Source organism: Mauremys reevesii, linkage group 9 (genome assembly GCF_016161935.1).
Source record: "Mauremys reevesii isolate NIE-2019 linkage group 9, ASM1616193v1, whole genome shotgun sequence".
NCBI lineage: Eukaryota > Metazoa > Chordata > Testudines > Geoemydidae > Mauremys > Mauremys reevesii.
This window is the reverse complement of record NC_052631.1, coordinates 30,857,162-30,874,530: the sequence shown is the minus strand read 5'-3', so window position 1 is coordinate 30,874,530 and position 17,369 is coordinate 30,857,162. Positions and strand designations below refer to the sequence as shown.

At 40.3% G+C, this 17,369-nt stretch overlaps 1 protein-coding gene across 2 annotated transcripts in view; it reads right to left on the bottom strand.

Annotated features, from left to right (window-relative positions):
* Positions 1-395: 395 nt before the first annotated feature.
* Positions 396-17,369, bottom strand: part of SLC9A9 (solute carrier family 9 member A9) — a 342,765-nt gene continuing 325,791 nt past the window's right edge. For both annotated transcript variants that reach the window (XM_039488401.1, XM_039488400.1), the window contains exons 15-16: positions 6,273-6,378; positions 396-5,843 (exon numbers count right to left, since the gene is read on the bottom strand). In XM_039488401.1, coding sequence (XP_039344335.1) covers positions 5,622-5,843; positions 6,273-6,378 — 328 coding nt within the window. In that variant the 3' untranslated portion in view covers positions 396-5,621. The remainder of the gene's footprint in view (positions 5,844-6,272; positions 6,379-17,369) is intronic.

Genomic DNA, 17,369 nt, shown 5'->3' with positions numbered 1-17,369 from the left:
CAAACCAAATTCTTAGGTTGTCAAACTACTGGCAAATCATTCATTTGGGCTTTTAAGTTTGCAATCAATGCTGAATCCTTTGACCTCTTTTAGGTTGCTCATCTCTCTGGCATAGAGATTCATTTTTCTCCATCATTCGTGTATTCCCCTTTGCCTTTTCTCTTTCTCATATTTTCAGTTCCAGTCAGCTGTGTATTCTAAAGCATTGGGTTATATTTAGTATATATTCTACCTCTGGTATAAGAAATCTCATTATGCTTATGGGATATTATTATCCTACTTGAACTCACTTGTGTATTACTTGTCTCAGGCAAGTGTAATGCCTAATATCACTGTGTGAGGTTTTCTTTTAGAGTTTAGCTCATTAGACATGCTGCTCTCATTTGAAATCCTTATTCAATAAAACACAGTAGTATTTTATTTATGTCCATCAGCCTTCATAGTAACATACATAGAAACAGACAGTTAAACAATAAGAACGATGTAGAACAGTGGCTCCAATATACATTCATTTATTCCCTAGGGTTTCTAGCATCAGAATTTTAAAACTCATAAGGTCCACAAGGAGGGTGAAACTAATCTATCTTGCCCAGGTTTGGAGCCATCTAGGGCCTGAAATGATGATGGTCTCATCTGTACCTAAGACCTGCTTTCTTCACTTGCTGGCTAGGTGAGTGAATATTGCCACCGCTCTGATGATACTAAGGATTGCCTTTATTGGCAAGAAGACTTGATTTGTAAACAGCATTGTTTCCACTCCATGGAACATGTGTAGGGCTGTCAGCATCCAGAATCCACACTGACGGGAGAAGATGGAGTCACAGTGGTTCAGGGGTTAAGAACTGGGTTGGGATGCTCATTACCTTCTCCCGAATCCCCGGGAAATTAGTTGGAATAATTAATACAGCCCTAGACTGTATCAATTTATTTGTGGATCTTCAAAGAGGGTCTGGTGCTGCCATGGCTGCTGGGGGAAGGTTCCAGCAATGCAGCTTCAATGAGGCCTTGGTGGCAGGAAGGCCACCAAGGGCCAGAGCCAAAGTGTGTGTGTGGGTACTGGTGGTCTTCGCCATGGGGCAAAGGTTTCCTCATAGAAACATGCTGGTGTTGATTCTTTTCATATTGGAAGCAACAACCTGGACCACTGACTGGTTCCACATCGCTTTTGCATTGCTTCGCCTTACTTTCATGAAGACTCTGTTTTTCTATCACATTTAATCTGATGGACTAGTTTGAGCCTGTTGGCTGGATCTGCTTCGCCTGACTGTTGAGGGACTATTTGCTCTTCTGACATTCATTATCGAACCAGGCTCTCCTATCTCTTAATCCCTTGAAAGGGAGGAATGAAGCAGAAAAAACCCAGTATTATCTTGGCAGACTTAGTTTGCTTTCATTTTGTACATAAACTGGCACTCATGTATTTGATCAGGTTTCTGTTGTAAATTGATTTAAATATACCAAAAAGGGACAACATTAGAAGAAAAAGATTTCAAACAAAACGTATTCAGGTATTTCAGCTAATCTCCTTGAAGGGCAAAAACTGCCAAGGAAGCTAACAAAAGCTCTAGATCAACTCAATGTGAGCTAACTTCCTGAGGGGATTTCATTGATTGGAAAGGTTCACTTTTAGGACCAAAACAAGGGGTTAACTCAACTCACTGGTTGATTCCTGTTTCCAAACAGAGGATTCTCTGGTTCTGAAAGAATTATTTATAAAATAAAAATGTTGACAAGCCCTTCACAGCTGACTAGCTGGGATTCATGTCTGTTGGGATTATACTGGTAGAGATGAGCTTGTGTTATTTTAGTTATTTAAAACTCACTGAAGTGGTTCATTGTAAGACGTTGAAGAGGCTGTTTTTCATTTTGCTAATAGGAAATGGAGGAAAAAAGTCTTTCTATTTAGAAGCAGCACTTTTCGGTGATGCAGAATGTTAGTTTCTACTAATGTTCAGTTCTCAAGTGGCAAATTAATTTTTCTCTCCCGGGCATTTTCGGGATTTGTGAGAACATAGGCGTAGCATTTCAAAAGTGCACGTGTGTGCACCTAACCTGTGCGTGTGCACGCTGTGATGCTTGTGCACCCCTGATGTGTATACAAATCAGGACTGTGTTACGCTAGAGACTCAGTGACAGCTGCTGTCCATTAACTTTCAAAAAGAAAAGAAATGCACGAAGGCATCAGTCTAACACAGCATATACTCAGGGTGTGAGTAGCCTATTGGCTCCAGTTGGCTTACATTTACGCACTCTGTTAAGTGCTTTGCTGGACTAAGGCCTGAAGTAGCTATTACAGAAAAGTCTAAGTTTGTTACGCAGAACAATATGAATGTTTGCTCATAACCGCTTGCCCTAGGTTACCAGATGTTGCACTTCTCAGTGAATGTTATCACAGGAACCTGATAACCTTTAGTGCAGTTTCTTTTTGAACTGGGCTCTCCTTCACATCCAAGATCCATTCATGATACTTCTAAAACCTATCTAAACATGCGTTGCAGTTTAATATGGAATCCCAGTTATTGCTACAGGAAATAAAATAAGGGTTTAGTAACATAGCAGAATTCCAGACCACATCTTCTCTAGCATATTGACCTTAGTATTGAGTATGCAGTCACTACATTGTGACTAGGTATTTGATGTGTCATTTTCCAAGCAATGTTTTATTAGATTAAATCAAATAGGAAGAATAGCTCCATATTTATCATGATAGTGAATCACATGTTCAGTCAAGCACTGCATTAAATTAAGTAGTTTAAATGTTCGGAGTACGAATTGAATTATAACATAGAGGCCTCTCTCACATCACTGTTTAAATTTTCATGTAGAATTACTAGACACTAGTTCCCAGTATCCCTTATGGCTGAATACAGCACATATCATCATGCTATGTGTCAGTATTCCACCGGTACAAAGCATACTTTAAAATTAGGAAACAAGAAGGATTTAATAATGCAGTGGACAGCAATAGGCTATTGACCCTTTTACCACTACTAGAGATTTCTGGTAGCCCAGCTCTGTAAAGCTAAAAGAATCTAATTCAGTCCCAGTGGATAGGTGTCCACCCCACAAAACATTGATGCTCCTTTGTTGACAATCTCAGCACGAAGAGCAAGGGCTGAATGGCCATGAAGGTTGAACTACTTTTCACCCTAAAAAGCAGTTATCCTTCCAAAGTAAGCCTTAAGGAATCTTGGCATGCCGGTGTGCAAGATCTTTCCCTACTGTACTAGTCTATGGTTAAGCAGAGGACATCAGCCTAGGGCTCTTAATGTATCCCATTTAATGAAACATGGACACAGCCACAATAAATATAATGGGGAAGAAACGCAGAGGATGCTCCATTGGGGGGATGTATTTGAGCACAGAACATTTGGCAAAGAGAGTTTGAGTCACTTCCAGCTCTTGGGGAGGAGGAAAAAAGCTTAACACCTTCCTATTAATATTGCAAGGATTTAGTTATTTCCACCATACATCTAATCATCTCCAAGCCTATCTGGAATTGTTCTTTTCCAAGGAATACAAGGCGCATGGGGCCGCTTACACAGTACTTATAAAGGTTGAAGGCAGTAGCCCTAGCTACTGAACTCATGACTGAGCTACAGTACCCACTATCATATGTCTAATAACCCACTATATGTCACTAAATGTTCAGCTCTCCTCTATGTGCCTCTAGGTGCTCGTCTCTCCTTGTGCTGTCAATCCTGCCCACCTTGTGCCCCACAGTGCACAACTCCATCCTCCTTTGGCCCACTCAGGGCATAACACCATGTTCCTCATTTCTTCTTCCTTCTCTTTTCCTTCATGCATCCAGGGTACGCAGCTTCCCCCGCCCTCCCTCAGCTAGATTTGGCAAGACAGGGAGTTGCAAACCCACCACTTTTCCTCGGGACGACCTAATATAGAATAGTCCCCACCCCACATGGGGACTAACATCCTTTGAAGCCACTTGATTAATGTTTTAGGGGGGAAAAAGGCCAATTTAAGCTTCTGATGTTTCAGAATGCGCATAGGACTCCTGTGTTAAATTTATGCTTAGAGCAGCTGGTCTAGTTTTAAATCCAACCAGCAATTAATTAGCCTGGAAAAGAATGACTAAAACTGGATTATATTTAAGTTTGTGTTTCAGTTTCCATCTGTGATGGAATCAAAACCCATTCAGCTTTATGATCATTCATCGTTTCATTGGGATGACTTGATTCCACACACCCCCTTCCCCATGGCTTAGAAATGTCTTGGTTAAGAATGATTTTGTTCAAAACTCGTGGTTCTCTTGTGGTTTAACTTTCATGGTATGAACACTTTGAAGCAATGTGATAAGCAACTTATGCTGCATCTGAGCTGAAACTCCTGTGCTGAGAAGATACAAAGACAGACTTTAAATGTTAGAGACATGCCCCTGTGCGCATGCATTCGCAATACCCAATTTATATGTGCAAATGCCTGATACGGGTACATCATGATCCTTTAGGTGCGTGACTGACCATGTGTGAATTCATATGCTGAATTTATGCAGACACAGCTGGTATTTCAATACCTAAATCTTTCTCTCATTTGTCTATCTAGGTTTTACTATCTTACTTATCACTGTAATATCTAAGTGCCAAATATAAATGTGTGATTATGCACACGTCGCTTTGAAAAATCTTATCTTAAAAAGTAAACTCTTTTGCAGGACTTTTGTGTGTCTGTGTGTGTGTGTGTTAAAGCACACACACACACACACCACCACCACCACCACCAAACAAAATAAAACCCAGCCCCCAAAGAAGCTAAAATCAAAATACAAACTGGGAATGTTTTTACACAAAAACAAATTGTTCCTATCACACAAGCTGTGTATAAAAACCTATTGCCAAGCTCTAGCAACAAATGCATTGTGGGATAAGTGTAATTGCTGTATGCCATAGTGATCATGATCAATCAAAATAATAATAAAAAGTTCCCTTATTGATTTATTTAGCTTGAACAACTAATATAGCAATGCCCAGTTTTTGTGTTCTGAATTAACCCTCTGCAGCTCGGGGGTGAAACTTATTTTTGCTGAAGCATCCATTGGACTGACTGTCTAGAAAATGCCAAATGCTATAAGCATTAAGTGGGAGTCTTACACATTTGTAAAGAGAAAGTAGCTGCCCAAAGTTTGCATTTGTACAAAAGAAATTTCCACTTGTCCCATGGGTGATATGTCTGCCCAGGAGCAACTTATTACAAAGTTCTATGATCATCTGAGCATGATCGTGTTAATCAAATATCTCTCCTCCTCACCTGAATTAATTAACAAAGAGAACAACATTCAGAAGTCTGTGTGTTTATGTGCGCGCGAAGTACAATCGACGCTGTGAGTGCATCTGTAATATGCCTGTAGCAGACAGTGCCTTCAATTTCATTAATAAAAATTGCCACTGTCAAACCATTAAATGTAGCTGTATAGCATATATGGATGACGATGATGATGATAAATCCTCATTTCTTCAGGCACCAGAAGATACATTTGACAAGGTTTTGATTCTCTTCAATTTATGCGTTTAATACATTTTCTAGCTTCTTACCAACACTGCCTCATATGTTTGGCTTGTATTCCTTCATGTTCCGTGCATTTCTTGTGATTACATTTGCACTGCTCATGCCAATGAATTCAACTGGGTTTGTGCTGGAGTATGCTCAAGCTGGAGTTCACATCCTCCTAATCCAAGGTCTCCTTCATTAAAGTTTTCCTTGCCTGGAGTCTGGGGTGAGACTATTCTGGCCTGTGCCAGCACTGGAACAGGATTGGGGTCTTCATAATTTATAGTCAGTTCATCATTATTCACGATACAGTCCATGTCATCGTCCTTCAGCTGCTCCTGTGTTTTAAAAAGGAAAAGGGACCCTAATCAGTGACAACTTCCCAGAAACAAGCCTGATGGGATTCCATTTTAATATTTTCAGTGCTGATGATTAATATCAACTATTAATTACAGTGACCTCACTTTGATTTTTTGTCAGTTTGAAGCAAGTGACTGCCTACAGTCTCCTGCTTCTACGTACCATTGGAAACCAGGCCTTAGGCTACCCGAAAACCCACCGCACTAATAATTAGTAGCCATTTCTGAAAATGTGGCCGTACTTTTTCACCCCTATGACACTACAGCCATATAGTTTCTAGTCTTGTTAAAGGCTTGATCCGAAGCTCATTGAAATCATGTAAATGCTTCCATTAACTACAGTGGGCTTTAGATAAGGTTCTAAATGCTATTCACAAAGTTTAATGCACACACAATATATATACTTACGCCATATGCTCTAGGGCTGGTTAGCAGTCTGGCAATGGGATTACACCATTCAGGTAATGTTGTTGTAAGCGGTGGACCAGCGTGGGTTAAAATGGGTTTCAGATATCTGTGAAGTCTGTCAAGGAATATCTCCAATAATATGTATCTTGATGCTAACAAGTTTCTCTATTAAAATAGATAATTTTATAATAAAGCAGAAGATAATCATGCAAGTAAACGGAAATCTAGGCGATGGCTTGTGTTTAGCCACCCACCAGTCCATACATTCAGCCATCATCTACTTTAGATTAGTGTGTCTACAAAGCCATTGAGAGCCTGTCAAATATGGCACCATACCCGCTTAGCAAGACACACCATGACATACATGAGGCAAGAGGGAATGGGAAGAGGGGAAACGCACAAGAGCTCCATGTTTAGCATTTTCAGCTAATGTCTGTGATATTGCAAAAATATTTCCTATGCAAAAGAATATACAAAACAATTTAAGATTCAGCTGCGTGAGCCACATTGCATAAAAGAGCCAGTGACAGGGAGTTTTCTGTTGTATTGAAATGGCACACTCAGCTTTTTATAAAATCAATGCCTCTCTTCATCAGGCAAACGTATTTAATCAAACATTAAGCTTCTTTATAGCTGGGGAGTAAGCAGAATTTGTTTTCTGCAATGCTTTATTTTCAGTAGTCAACACATTCATTTTACACTTCATACATCGATGTTCCTTTATATAAAATTATGTAAATAAGATTGTAACAGGCGTTTTCTATTGTATTGCTCCTGTCTTTCCAATCTTTTCATCCCAAAGTGCTTTATTGAGATAAAAGAAAAACCTGCTCATCTTCAGCAATTATATTGTCCTTATATCTGCCACTAAAGATTTTCCCAAGAGCACTTCAGGTTGACTTATCTCCTCTGCTACTTTTGCTCACAGTGTAATTTTCACTGTTTTATGGGAAGCCAGTTATAGGCTATTTTCTCTGCTGAGGAAAATTTCCTCTTCTGGATTGCTAGCTATTTTCTTTTGTTAAAGCTTCTAGGAAAGGAAGGGAAAGGGAAATAAAAGTAACAGATGTAAAGCTACTGTCCATGTGCTCTATAGCAGTATCATGGAAGTACTGAACAAACCAGTGACAAAGTGTGTTTAGGTTAACTCTTGCAGTGCCACATGCATCCGACGAAGTGGGTATTCACCCACGAAAGCTCATGCTCCAATACGTCTGTTAGTCTATAAGGTGCCACAGGACTCTTTTCTGCTTCCACTTCCTTAGTTATTTGTTTAATGCTTATAGGGTGTTCCGCACTATATAACACACAAAGCACAGGCAGTTTATATTCTGAAGAACTTACAGGCTAAATAAAGCAGACGTAGAGATTTAGTCATCTATGAATTGATTTTTAAGGCCAGAATGAACCATTCAATCATTTGGTCTGCTCTCCTGTATTTCACAGGTTGTAGAATTTAACCCAGTTACCCCCACCTAACTTGTTCAGCTAAACTATATATGCCAGAAGGGCATCTAGTCTTGATTTGAATATATCAAGAGATGGAGAATCAACATTGGAACCTCAAAGGAAGGGGATGGCTAGGATTTTTTTTTAAATGTTAATCTTCTTCTTCCTTTAGCAGGACAATCTGAGTTCTGTCCTCACTAGGATGTTCTGAGAAGCCATGTTGTGAAGCACAGTAACGATCTGAATGCCCTTGTTTATTGTGTGATTGACTGTAGACTTTGAGAGGTAATTTATATTTTGCCTACAACAGCAAAATCCTTGGAGCTAGAAAAGGGGGGCTGCAGCTCTGAAATACCTGTTGGACAGCTCCAATGGGGCCTGTAGAAATATAGGCCCACATTAGGCCAGATTGAACTATGGTTTTAAATTGAGTTTGGACTTTAGCATGAGTGATAGGCCCACAGCCTGTGATTAAAACAAATGAAATTATGAGAAAGAAAAGTTGTTTGTGTTTAACTTGTATTGGTTAGGCTAGAATTGGTAAGGGTGCTTTGTCGGAGCTTTATCGTACCCCTCTGGAGTCACGCCATGATGGGGATGTGTCTCCTGGGCCTGAACCTGTTTGAAGTATTCTCCATATCTGTATTGTTTCTAGGGTATGGAATATAGGTGTATATGCATACGTGTATATTTTGGATGTAACCAAAATTAAGTGGCTTTTGAGACTAACAAAGGAATGCTTGTGTGGAAACTGAGTCAGGGTACACCTTAATCCTATTAGGAACATTATTTCCAGCAGAGCCCTACAAAATCCTGTATATGGCCAGAGGGAGAGCTTCACCTTTTCCCTTATCAAAGAGTGATGGTTCTGGGCCTCAAGGCAAACATGGTTCCCCAAAGACAAAGAAGTATCATTTTATGCAACAGTTATTATTAAAACACCCCATAAAATACAGAACTCTTTTTCAAACCATTCAAATCCCCTTTCAGTCATTTTCCAGGAAAAGTGCAGTGTTCCATGGCAAAGGCAAGCCAGGCTGTAAACATACATTGGTTAATAGTGTGGCATTTCATACGCAAGACATTGCTGCATTATATAATGAAATTTATGTCAGAGGCACAAATCCCTGGAAGTGTCTGTCAACACTCCCTGGAGCTTTGCTTTGCTCTTTTGCAGTTCTCTAATGTTTCTGGTTTGCAGCTTTTTAGTCTACAGTGTCTCTTTTGTTAATACTCCTATTTAAAGCAGACTTTGTAAGTTATGATTATGTCACAGAACTGAGATAAAAGCATAGGCTTTCTCTTTTATATCGATGAGGAAACACTAGTAAGAGACATGCAAAGAGAAAGATATCATTCCTACATGTTCAGAAATGTGGTTTCCTTAAGTACAAGTTATCTCAATTCCATGTTAGATTTTCACTTTGGCAAAGAAAGCAATTTTGATATATGGTATATGCAGAGCTAGAGAAGAAGCTGTTCCATTCTGAAAGTGTGTGTGTATTTGTGTGTGTGTGAGTGTGTCACTTGCAAACCAACATACTTTGTGCTGAGCATGTGGCTGAGAGCTGGTGCATGGCTGAGCTGCTGTCAACAGCTGACTGAGACTGTTTGGTCACTGTTCTATGAGTGCCTGTGTGTGCCCCGCTAAGCTGGAGAGGCGATAGACAGTGACCTCTGAGGGTATGAATACCTACATGGCGGACGTGTCCCAGAAAGGAAAAGGGAAGTTTTTAGAGAAAATTTTTCTTCTATTACTTGTAGCAAGGAATTCTCTTCAGAGGATGGGGACCTTCCTATGTTGAGTGAGTGATAGGGGCAGGGCATGATGGTAGGAGATTTAATTATTACAATTGTACACATTTCTTTTTTTGGTAAGTACCATGAGAACCAAGCAGTGACTTTACTTCAGATATCAGATGCCATGAAGAAGATAATCAGCACTGTAAAACAGTGATGAGAAGGAATCCACGATTGTGGTACATATTTCATAAATTACAGGTTCCAGGACCTCTCTGATATTCCTTGAGGGCCAGATTCTGATCTTTGTTTATTTAATCTTAGCAATGGAGATCAGCATCCTGAACTTAGACTGCTAAATAGAAAGTTTATGTCTAGAGCCTCTCCTGTAGCCTTTTCAGAAGTGTGACCCCTGTTACACACAGAATCCTCTAATCAGAAAACTAACAAATCTCTTGTGGGTTTGAGAAGGTGATGTAGAAAGGAGGGCTCCAAATCCATGGGGCACTGGAAAACTCTGCTTTTTGTTGGTGCCCTCCTGCATGGGGATGGGCTCTATCCTACCCACGAGCAAACCAGCCCGCTGGCAATTAAAACAAATAGCTTTCAGAAGGAATATTTAAACTATACGTAGGAGCTGCTGAGGAATGCTCAGGATGGGTTGGTGGGTACCATCAATATTTTGGATGGAATTTGTTCAGAAGTACTGGGTTTTCACAGCTAAGGACAAGAGATGAAAATGAAGCATGGCAGAGGTCCAAGCAAAAACAAGATTTGCACTAAAGAGGGGTAATAGCAATGGCTGCGCTGCTGGGAATTAAAAGTACAAACCTCTTTATGCTAACACTCGGAGCTTAAAACTCAGAAGGGCACAATGGAAAGTCTGGTTTGGAACCAGTGGCAGATTAAAACTGAATTCCTGTGCCGAAAGAGCCCTACAATCTGCTGTTTGTTCAGCATAGGAACTACTACTATCTTCAGAAAATATAGCATTGGGTGTCCTCTTCCTTCCACTCCCTCCTCTTAAAGGATGGGATTCCTTACCCCACCTCTCCCACCATAGGACTGAGGGCCTTTCTGTTAATCCCCAGACTGCCAGAAAATAAGCATTCCATTTGAAAGGCCTCCAGAACTCTGAGCTCCGTCTGTCTTTTCTCTGCCGGGTGCTGCATAGCACGGCTCTCTCATTATGCTAACAGAAAAACTAGAGAGAAGTATGCCGTGGGGTGGCTGCTAAGGGGAGGGTGAGGAGAGCAAAGGGAAGGCCTGAAAGCCATGTAGGGGAAAAAGCAAAGATTTCTGTAGTGTGCACGTTAGTTATATGGCTTGAGTTAGAAGTATGGCAGGACAACAGACGGTAAAAATAGAACGATTTAGCCTGGAAGGAAGACGATTTAAAGGGGACCTAATTGTGCAGAGTTCCAAATTATGAAGGCCATAGTGAGAACATCTTTCCTTTTAAACTGTCCCATAACAAGAGAACATGTGAACACAATGATATTAAGCAGCACTCAATTTAGAGCAAATAAAAGGATGTACGGCATTAGATAGCATATAGTCAGCCTGTGGCATTCATGGCCCGACTAGGTCATGGAGTCAAATATTGTAGCAAGTTTTTTCATAAGGGAAGGATAATCTCATAAACACAGCAACATTTATAGTTGTGCAAGATAACAGGGGCTGCCTCATCTCATCCTTCAGGCTACCTGCAGAGGTCAAGCAAGGACCCCTTCTTCCCGTGTACAGAACTGCCCACCCAAGAAGATGTACTTGAGCTATTTTCTTTCCTTTATGTCTAAAACATAAGCCTCTGGCTACTGCGGGAGGGTACTAGATGAGTCTGCCACAGTACAGTAAATTCAGTGCTCCTGGAATGTGGTTATTGCTGTGTCTGATTAAAGTGTAAAATGCCGTGGTAATTTTTTGTAATGGATTATTTCAACATGCTATTGGAGATGTAGATATTAGTCAGGCATCGGATTCAAAGAGTGTAAGACAATTTCTTAATGCCTGCCTACCTCGTGTATCACAGTTCATTATGTTTCCAATGATGGATTTTGAAAAAAGATATTCTGAAAGACATTTTTGTTTTAATTTAGCATCTTTATCTTCTGTTTATTGGTGCAATACACTGCACGCATGTACCAATGCAGACATTAATAGAGATAGTGGAAAAGTACAGTTCAGCTTGAATGAGCACAAGGATTTTTCATTCTCAGTGTTTCATTGTTGATAGAGAGGTCAGCTATCAGGGGTGCAATCATGAGTGATTCATAATACAAACCATAGAAACGGCACATGAACAGTATAGTCATGTCATAAATGTGATCTATTTAGGAAATTTATATCATCACGATGAACATGGCTTTTGTTTATTCTTCTTACCAGATGTGCCTGGACCAAACCCCAATCCAGACCTGATTTCAAATCCCAGCTTGCAGGTCAAAGCTCCCACATAGTGGGTCAGATCTGAAATCCTAAAATTTGGGAAGGTTTGGACTGTCATCCAGATTTCAAAGTGCCAGGTCTGGAAGGGTTCAGATCCATCATTTTGATTCAGACTCATCTCTTAATCTTTTCCCCCTTGAAACTTCATAATGACTCTATTCAGTCACCTATTCTCTTTTGCGTAGAAATGGGTTCACCAATTTTAAATCCATTACTCTGAGGTGTTGCCATAACAGTCCCCAAGTATCTGCCTGTTGAACCATTAGATTAGATTGTGACATTTAGCCATAGCCCTGAATATGTGGATCTGCACTACCCCAGGGGATACTCAGGTGGGATTTTGCCTCTTGGAGGCACACTAACTTCCCAAGTTCCTTTGTCTGCAGGGTAGACATGTTTAGAATGGTGCAGCTTCCTTCACCCAACATTCTTAGACAGCTCCACAGGCTGATGCAAAAGGTAGGCAGATTCTGACTCATAGTTATAGAGTTTAGGGCCAGAAGCGACCACCCAGGGCCGTCCTTAGGCATACACAGCATACCTGGCTGCGTAGGGGACCCAAAAATTTGGGGCACCCCCTGGATCTTAGTGTCCACCCGCCTGCCTCTTCCTATCCCTGTTCTGACCCTTCCTGCAGGCTTCCACCACAGCTGGCTGCTGCAACCTGGGGAGACTTCCTCCAGAGGGGATCTAGTACTTAAAAGTGAAAAGGCCTTCCAGCCTGCCAGACCTATGACAACACTGAAACTATTAAAGAGCCATTCAAGTGGTAACGAAGCCATTTAACAGGCATTTGCCAACTCCCAGGCATATACTGTCAGTTTCTGAATTTACTGACAAAAAAAGTTGTGCATTATTGTAATATTTACTCAGAACATATTAGTCTACAGGACCTTAGTTTAAAATTTGCTTTAAAATATTTCACTAGTGTGTTGCTGAAGATTATAAAATCACATCTCTAAAAAATCCTTGCATAGATTTTTAGATGCACAATCTGAATATTCATCTTTAGCCTTAAATGCTTGGATCTTCAGACATATAGTTTTTTAAATAAATCCTTCAAAAGACCACCCTTATCTAAAATACACATGTGAGCCCATGCTGCTGTCAGGCATAGGGGCACCAGGTTAATAATACTGCATAGGGCCCCATAAATCCTAAGGACGGCCCTGGGACCACCAGATCATCTCATCTGTAAATATAATACATGAGCCCTCCCCCTGCTCTTCTGAATGATTTTGATTGTCCTTGGCCTTTAGGTGGGACCTGCAAGATGGGGAGCAGGCATGTACCTAGACAAGGACTATGGCTAATTTGACTGATCTCACTTCTTTCTTCCTCTTAATTGAATAAGTAGAGCATACCTGGGAGAATCAGAATGCAGCAGTGCAGAGGACAGATAAAGAGCAACTGAGAACTGAAACTTGGCCTCTCAAGGCATGCATCTTCAAGGATGAGGAAGGGGTTCACCAGGCAGTTCTTTGGAATAGAAGTAGGTATATGAAACAATCCCTGCTAATTATATGAGTCCTTGTGAGTAAACTTCAACTATCCTGAGAGTTTGTTAGGGAGTGAAAACCTGGTAACAAAACAGATTATTTGGATTTGCCCCCCAGAATTGGCTTGGCAATACGTGTACTGTGATGCAGCCAGCATCTTTCTGACTGAGGACTGGATCATTCACTTGGGAGCCCATATAAACTACCCCTACTGGCCAGATGCATCACAATTATGCAGTTCCTCACAGGGAGCAATGTAAAATATTCCCTTCATGCTAGTGAATGCCTGCCTCCACAGTGTCCCAGGCCCCTGCTAGCTTAGGGATTTTCCGATTGAGACCAGCAACTGACCCAGCTGTAGGTTTCCTGTACTACAGCATATAGCACTACTGCTAGGTCACTGCATGTTCATTAATATTCTGCATGTTAGGTGCCAGTGGCTATCTATTATTTATTAGCTGATAGTAATCCTTTTGAAATCCTTTGACTTGGCCATTAAAACAATATTCAGAAAACACCACTGAAAGCTTGTTTGGTACTTTAAAGACTTGCTTCTAAATCTACCTGCTATGGGTAGTAGTCATGATTTTGGGGTTTTGTTGAATTTTCTTTAATATTGCAATGCAGAGAAAATTTGCTTCGACGTGTTGACTTAGACAGTACAGAACTAAATGTACTAGAGGACTAGACAAATGAAAGACTAAAGTCAAATTATACTACAAGAGTGAGAAAGAAAAGCAGAGAAAGGAAATACCAATCTGGAAGTAAATATAAAATCATTGCAATAATACTATGGAAGACACAAAGACTAGAGGAGTGGTAAATAATTATGTGGACTGGGCAGTCACTCAGTGCGATCTGGATCATTTGGTAAACTGGGCCTGTTGAAACAAAATGTGTTTTAATATAGCCAATGCAAGTTATACATCTAGGAACGAATATCTACAGAATGGGGAACGGTATCCTGGAAAACAATGACTCTGAAAAGGATTGAGGGGTCTTAGAGAGGACAAACTCCCAATGATATGCTAATGTAGCCCTTGAATATATAAATGGGATTAGTGAGTAGAAGTAGAGAGGTGACTTTACCCCTGTACATAGCATTAGTGAGAATGATACTATAATAATGCATACAGTTTTGGTGTCCACATTTTAACAAGGATATTAAGAAATTGGAGATGGTACAGAAAAGAGCCACAAAAATGGTTGAAGGGATGGAGAAAATGCCTTACAGTGAGAGTTAAAGAACTTAATCTGTTTATTTTATTGAAAAGAAGATTGGAGGTGACTTGATCAATACCTTCATAGGGAGAAAATACATGGTACTAAAGGGCTCTTGAATCTAAGTGGAGAAAGGGGTAACAAGAATCAATGATTGGAAGCTGAAGCCAGACAAATTCAAATTAAAGATGAACAACCTTTTAACAGTCAGGGTGATTAACCACTGGAACAACTACCACGGGTAGTGGTGGATTCTTCATCTCTTGATGTCTTCAGATCAAGACTGGATGCCTTTCTCAACAATATGCTTTAGCCAAACACAAGTTATTGGGCTCAGTACAGAGGTAACTGTGAAATCTAATGGCTCTGTTATAGAGGAGGTCAGACTAGATGATATAATGGTCCCTTTTGGCCTTAAACTTAAACTCGTTGACTCTATGAATTAATTAGTTAACATCTGAAAAGCCCTTTGAAGCTAGGAATCCTACAGAAGTGCTAAGTATAGTTATTTCCTCCTGGAGATAGGGTACATTCTGTACTTAAGAATGTATCATCTTTAATCTTAGCTTGGTTTTTAGAACAATTTGTCTTGGTATTTCTTCCTTTCTTGTGTGGCCAGTTGTCACATGTTATGCCTGGGTGACTACGCTTGCTAATGTCTGTCTATCTTCTGTTATTTTGCTCTGCTTGACTTAGTTCAGTAACATTTTTGAAAGCACATCCTCTAAGCTCCTCTCTGTTCTGTACCAATGAAATAAATCTTTCATTATCTTTGTGAATCTGCATTTCCTGAATGAGTTTGACAATGCTCTGTTGCGTTCGTGCTCAATTATGATCATTAGCTTCAAGTTTGTCAACAACAGAATGGAGAGAACACTTAACTCATTTAGGATGTCATAGAGTTTGCTGTGGGTAAACCATTTACAAAGATTTTAAATTAGTTTTGTTTCTGTTCCTGAATCTAACATAAACAAATGGTGCAATTAGGGCAATGGACCATTTCCCCTTCTTTCTGACATTGGAAAAATCAACTCTGAGATCCAGACAGATGATTTTGATTCCAATATGCAGCTCCCTCCACATGCACACATGTAATTAGAATATCTTGCCCTTACACACTAGAATGCACAAGGGAAGCATTGTACATTGGCTAGGTAAATTAGTCATGGGTGAAGAGTCACAAGTTCACTTCAGTGTCCCAACTTCAAATATATATCTGAACCTTTATCCAAATGAATGGAGCTGCTGTCAGCACCACCACTGGGAGTGGTGCCCAGACTGCCTTTCCTCAATCCTAGGGGAAGAAGCACTTGGGAACAGCCGCCTTCTCCAAACAATAACATTTATACTGACCAGCAGCAGGAGCTTCAGAGCTGTGACATCACCACCACAACTTTTTTCAAAAGATAAATGAACTCTTCCTTGGAGCATCAGTAAGGGAACCCCTCCCACTTTGTGGGCATACACACACAGGCATAAATGTTCACTATGATCCACATTCTTGTTACCATCACACTAGATGATGATAATTCTCTGTATCAGGAAGTAATGCATAGACTTCAGCATGCACAGAATGCTGCTGCAATGGTGTGGGTTGTTGTGAGTACATCACCAGTGTACTCCAGTCCCCTCACTGGCTCCAAATCAGTTTAAAGTTCTGATTTTTTTTTTAAACTAAAACAGTCAAGACTAGAACTGGTCAGAATTTTTTTTTCATTAAAATTTTCAATTAAAAATTTCAAAAGGTTAAAAAAAATTATTTTTGTTAGAATTTTCCATGGAAATTTTCTAGTCTTAGGGAAAAAAATTGGAAACCAAAATGTTTTGTCTGAAAACTAAAAACCTATGATTGAAACCCCAAAGATGTTACTTGTAAAATGCTGCTGTAATGCCTCATGGGTCTTGCAGTGTGGGTGCCTCATGCTCCCATTCTCTTTTATGGGCTGAGGTCCTTATTGGACTACATCTCCTATAATAGACCATGTTCACTTGCCCTCTTGCTGGGCCCTGGAGATGCCTATAGAGGAGAAGAGGAGCACAAGGCACCTAAACTCCCAAGCGGAGCATTTACAAATGGAAATGTTACATTCTTCAGCTAGAAATGTGTCAGTTTTGAGATGTTTTGGTTTTTCACTGAAAAATCAAAATTTTCTGTGGAAGCAGACACTTCTTTGTGGAAAAAAACTTCATTTAGTCAACAACTCGATTTTCTATTGAAAGTCAGGCTCCAAGTCCATCAGCAATCCAGAATCTGTTAAGGCAGCGGCCCAGGACAAAGGGCTCAAGAGCTGGATATAAAGCATTGCTAGTTGACTGGGCTCAGATGTGGAAGTGGCTACCAGAGTAGATTAGAATGATCCAGAGTCTGGCTGCCTTTAGAACACACTGCAAAATCCCATTAATGATGAAACTTTCCCACAATAACTGGTAGATTTTCATATGTAAAAATCAACAATAACCCACACTGAGCTGCTGAGAACTTGGGAGGATAAAGAGCAGAATAATCCACGAAATCCACTATGGGCCTCAGTATGCAGACCCACTTTGTCTGGGAAGTTTTTAGATACAGAGGAGATGGATTTTACAGAAGACTTAGAGAGAACTAAAAGAATAGGATTTGAAATCTTGCAAGAACAGGGTTCTCATGGTGTTTCCTGTAATTCCTGCTTCGGGTCAGACTGAACACACAACAAGAGCAACCTTGCTCATGGTATCCAGAAGCATAAACGCACAAACCTGA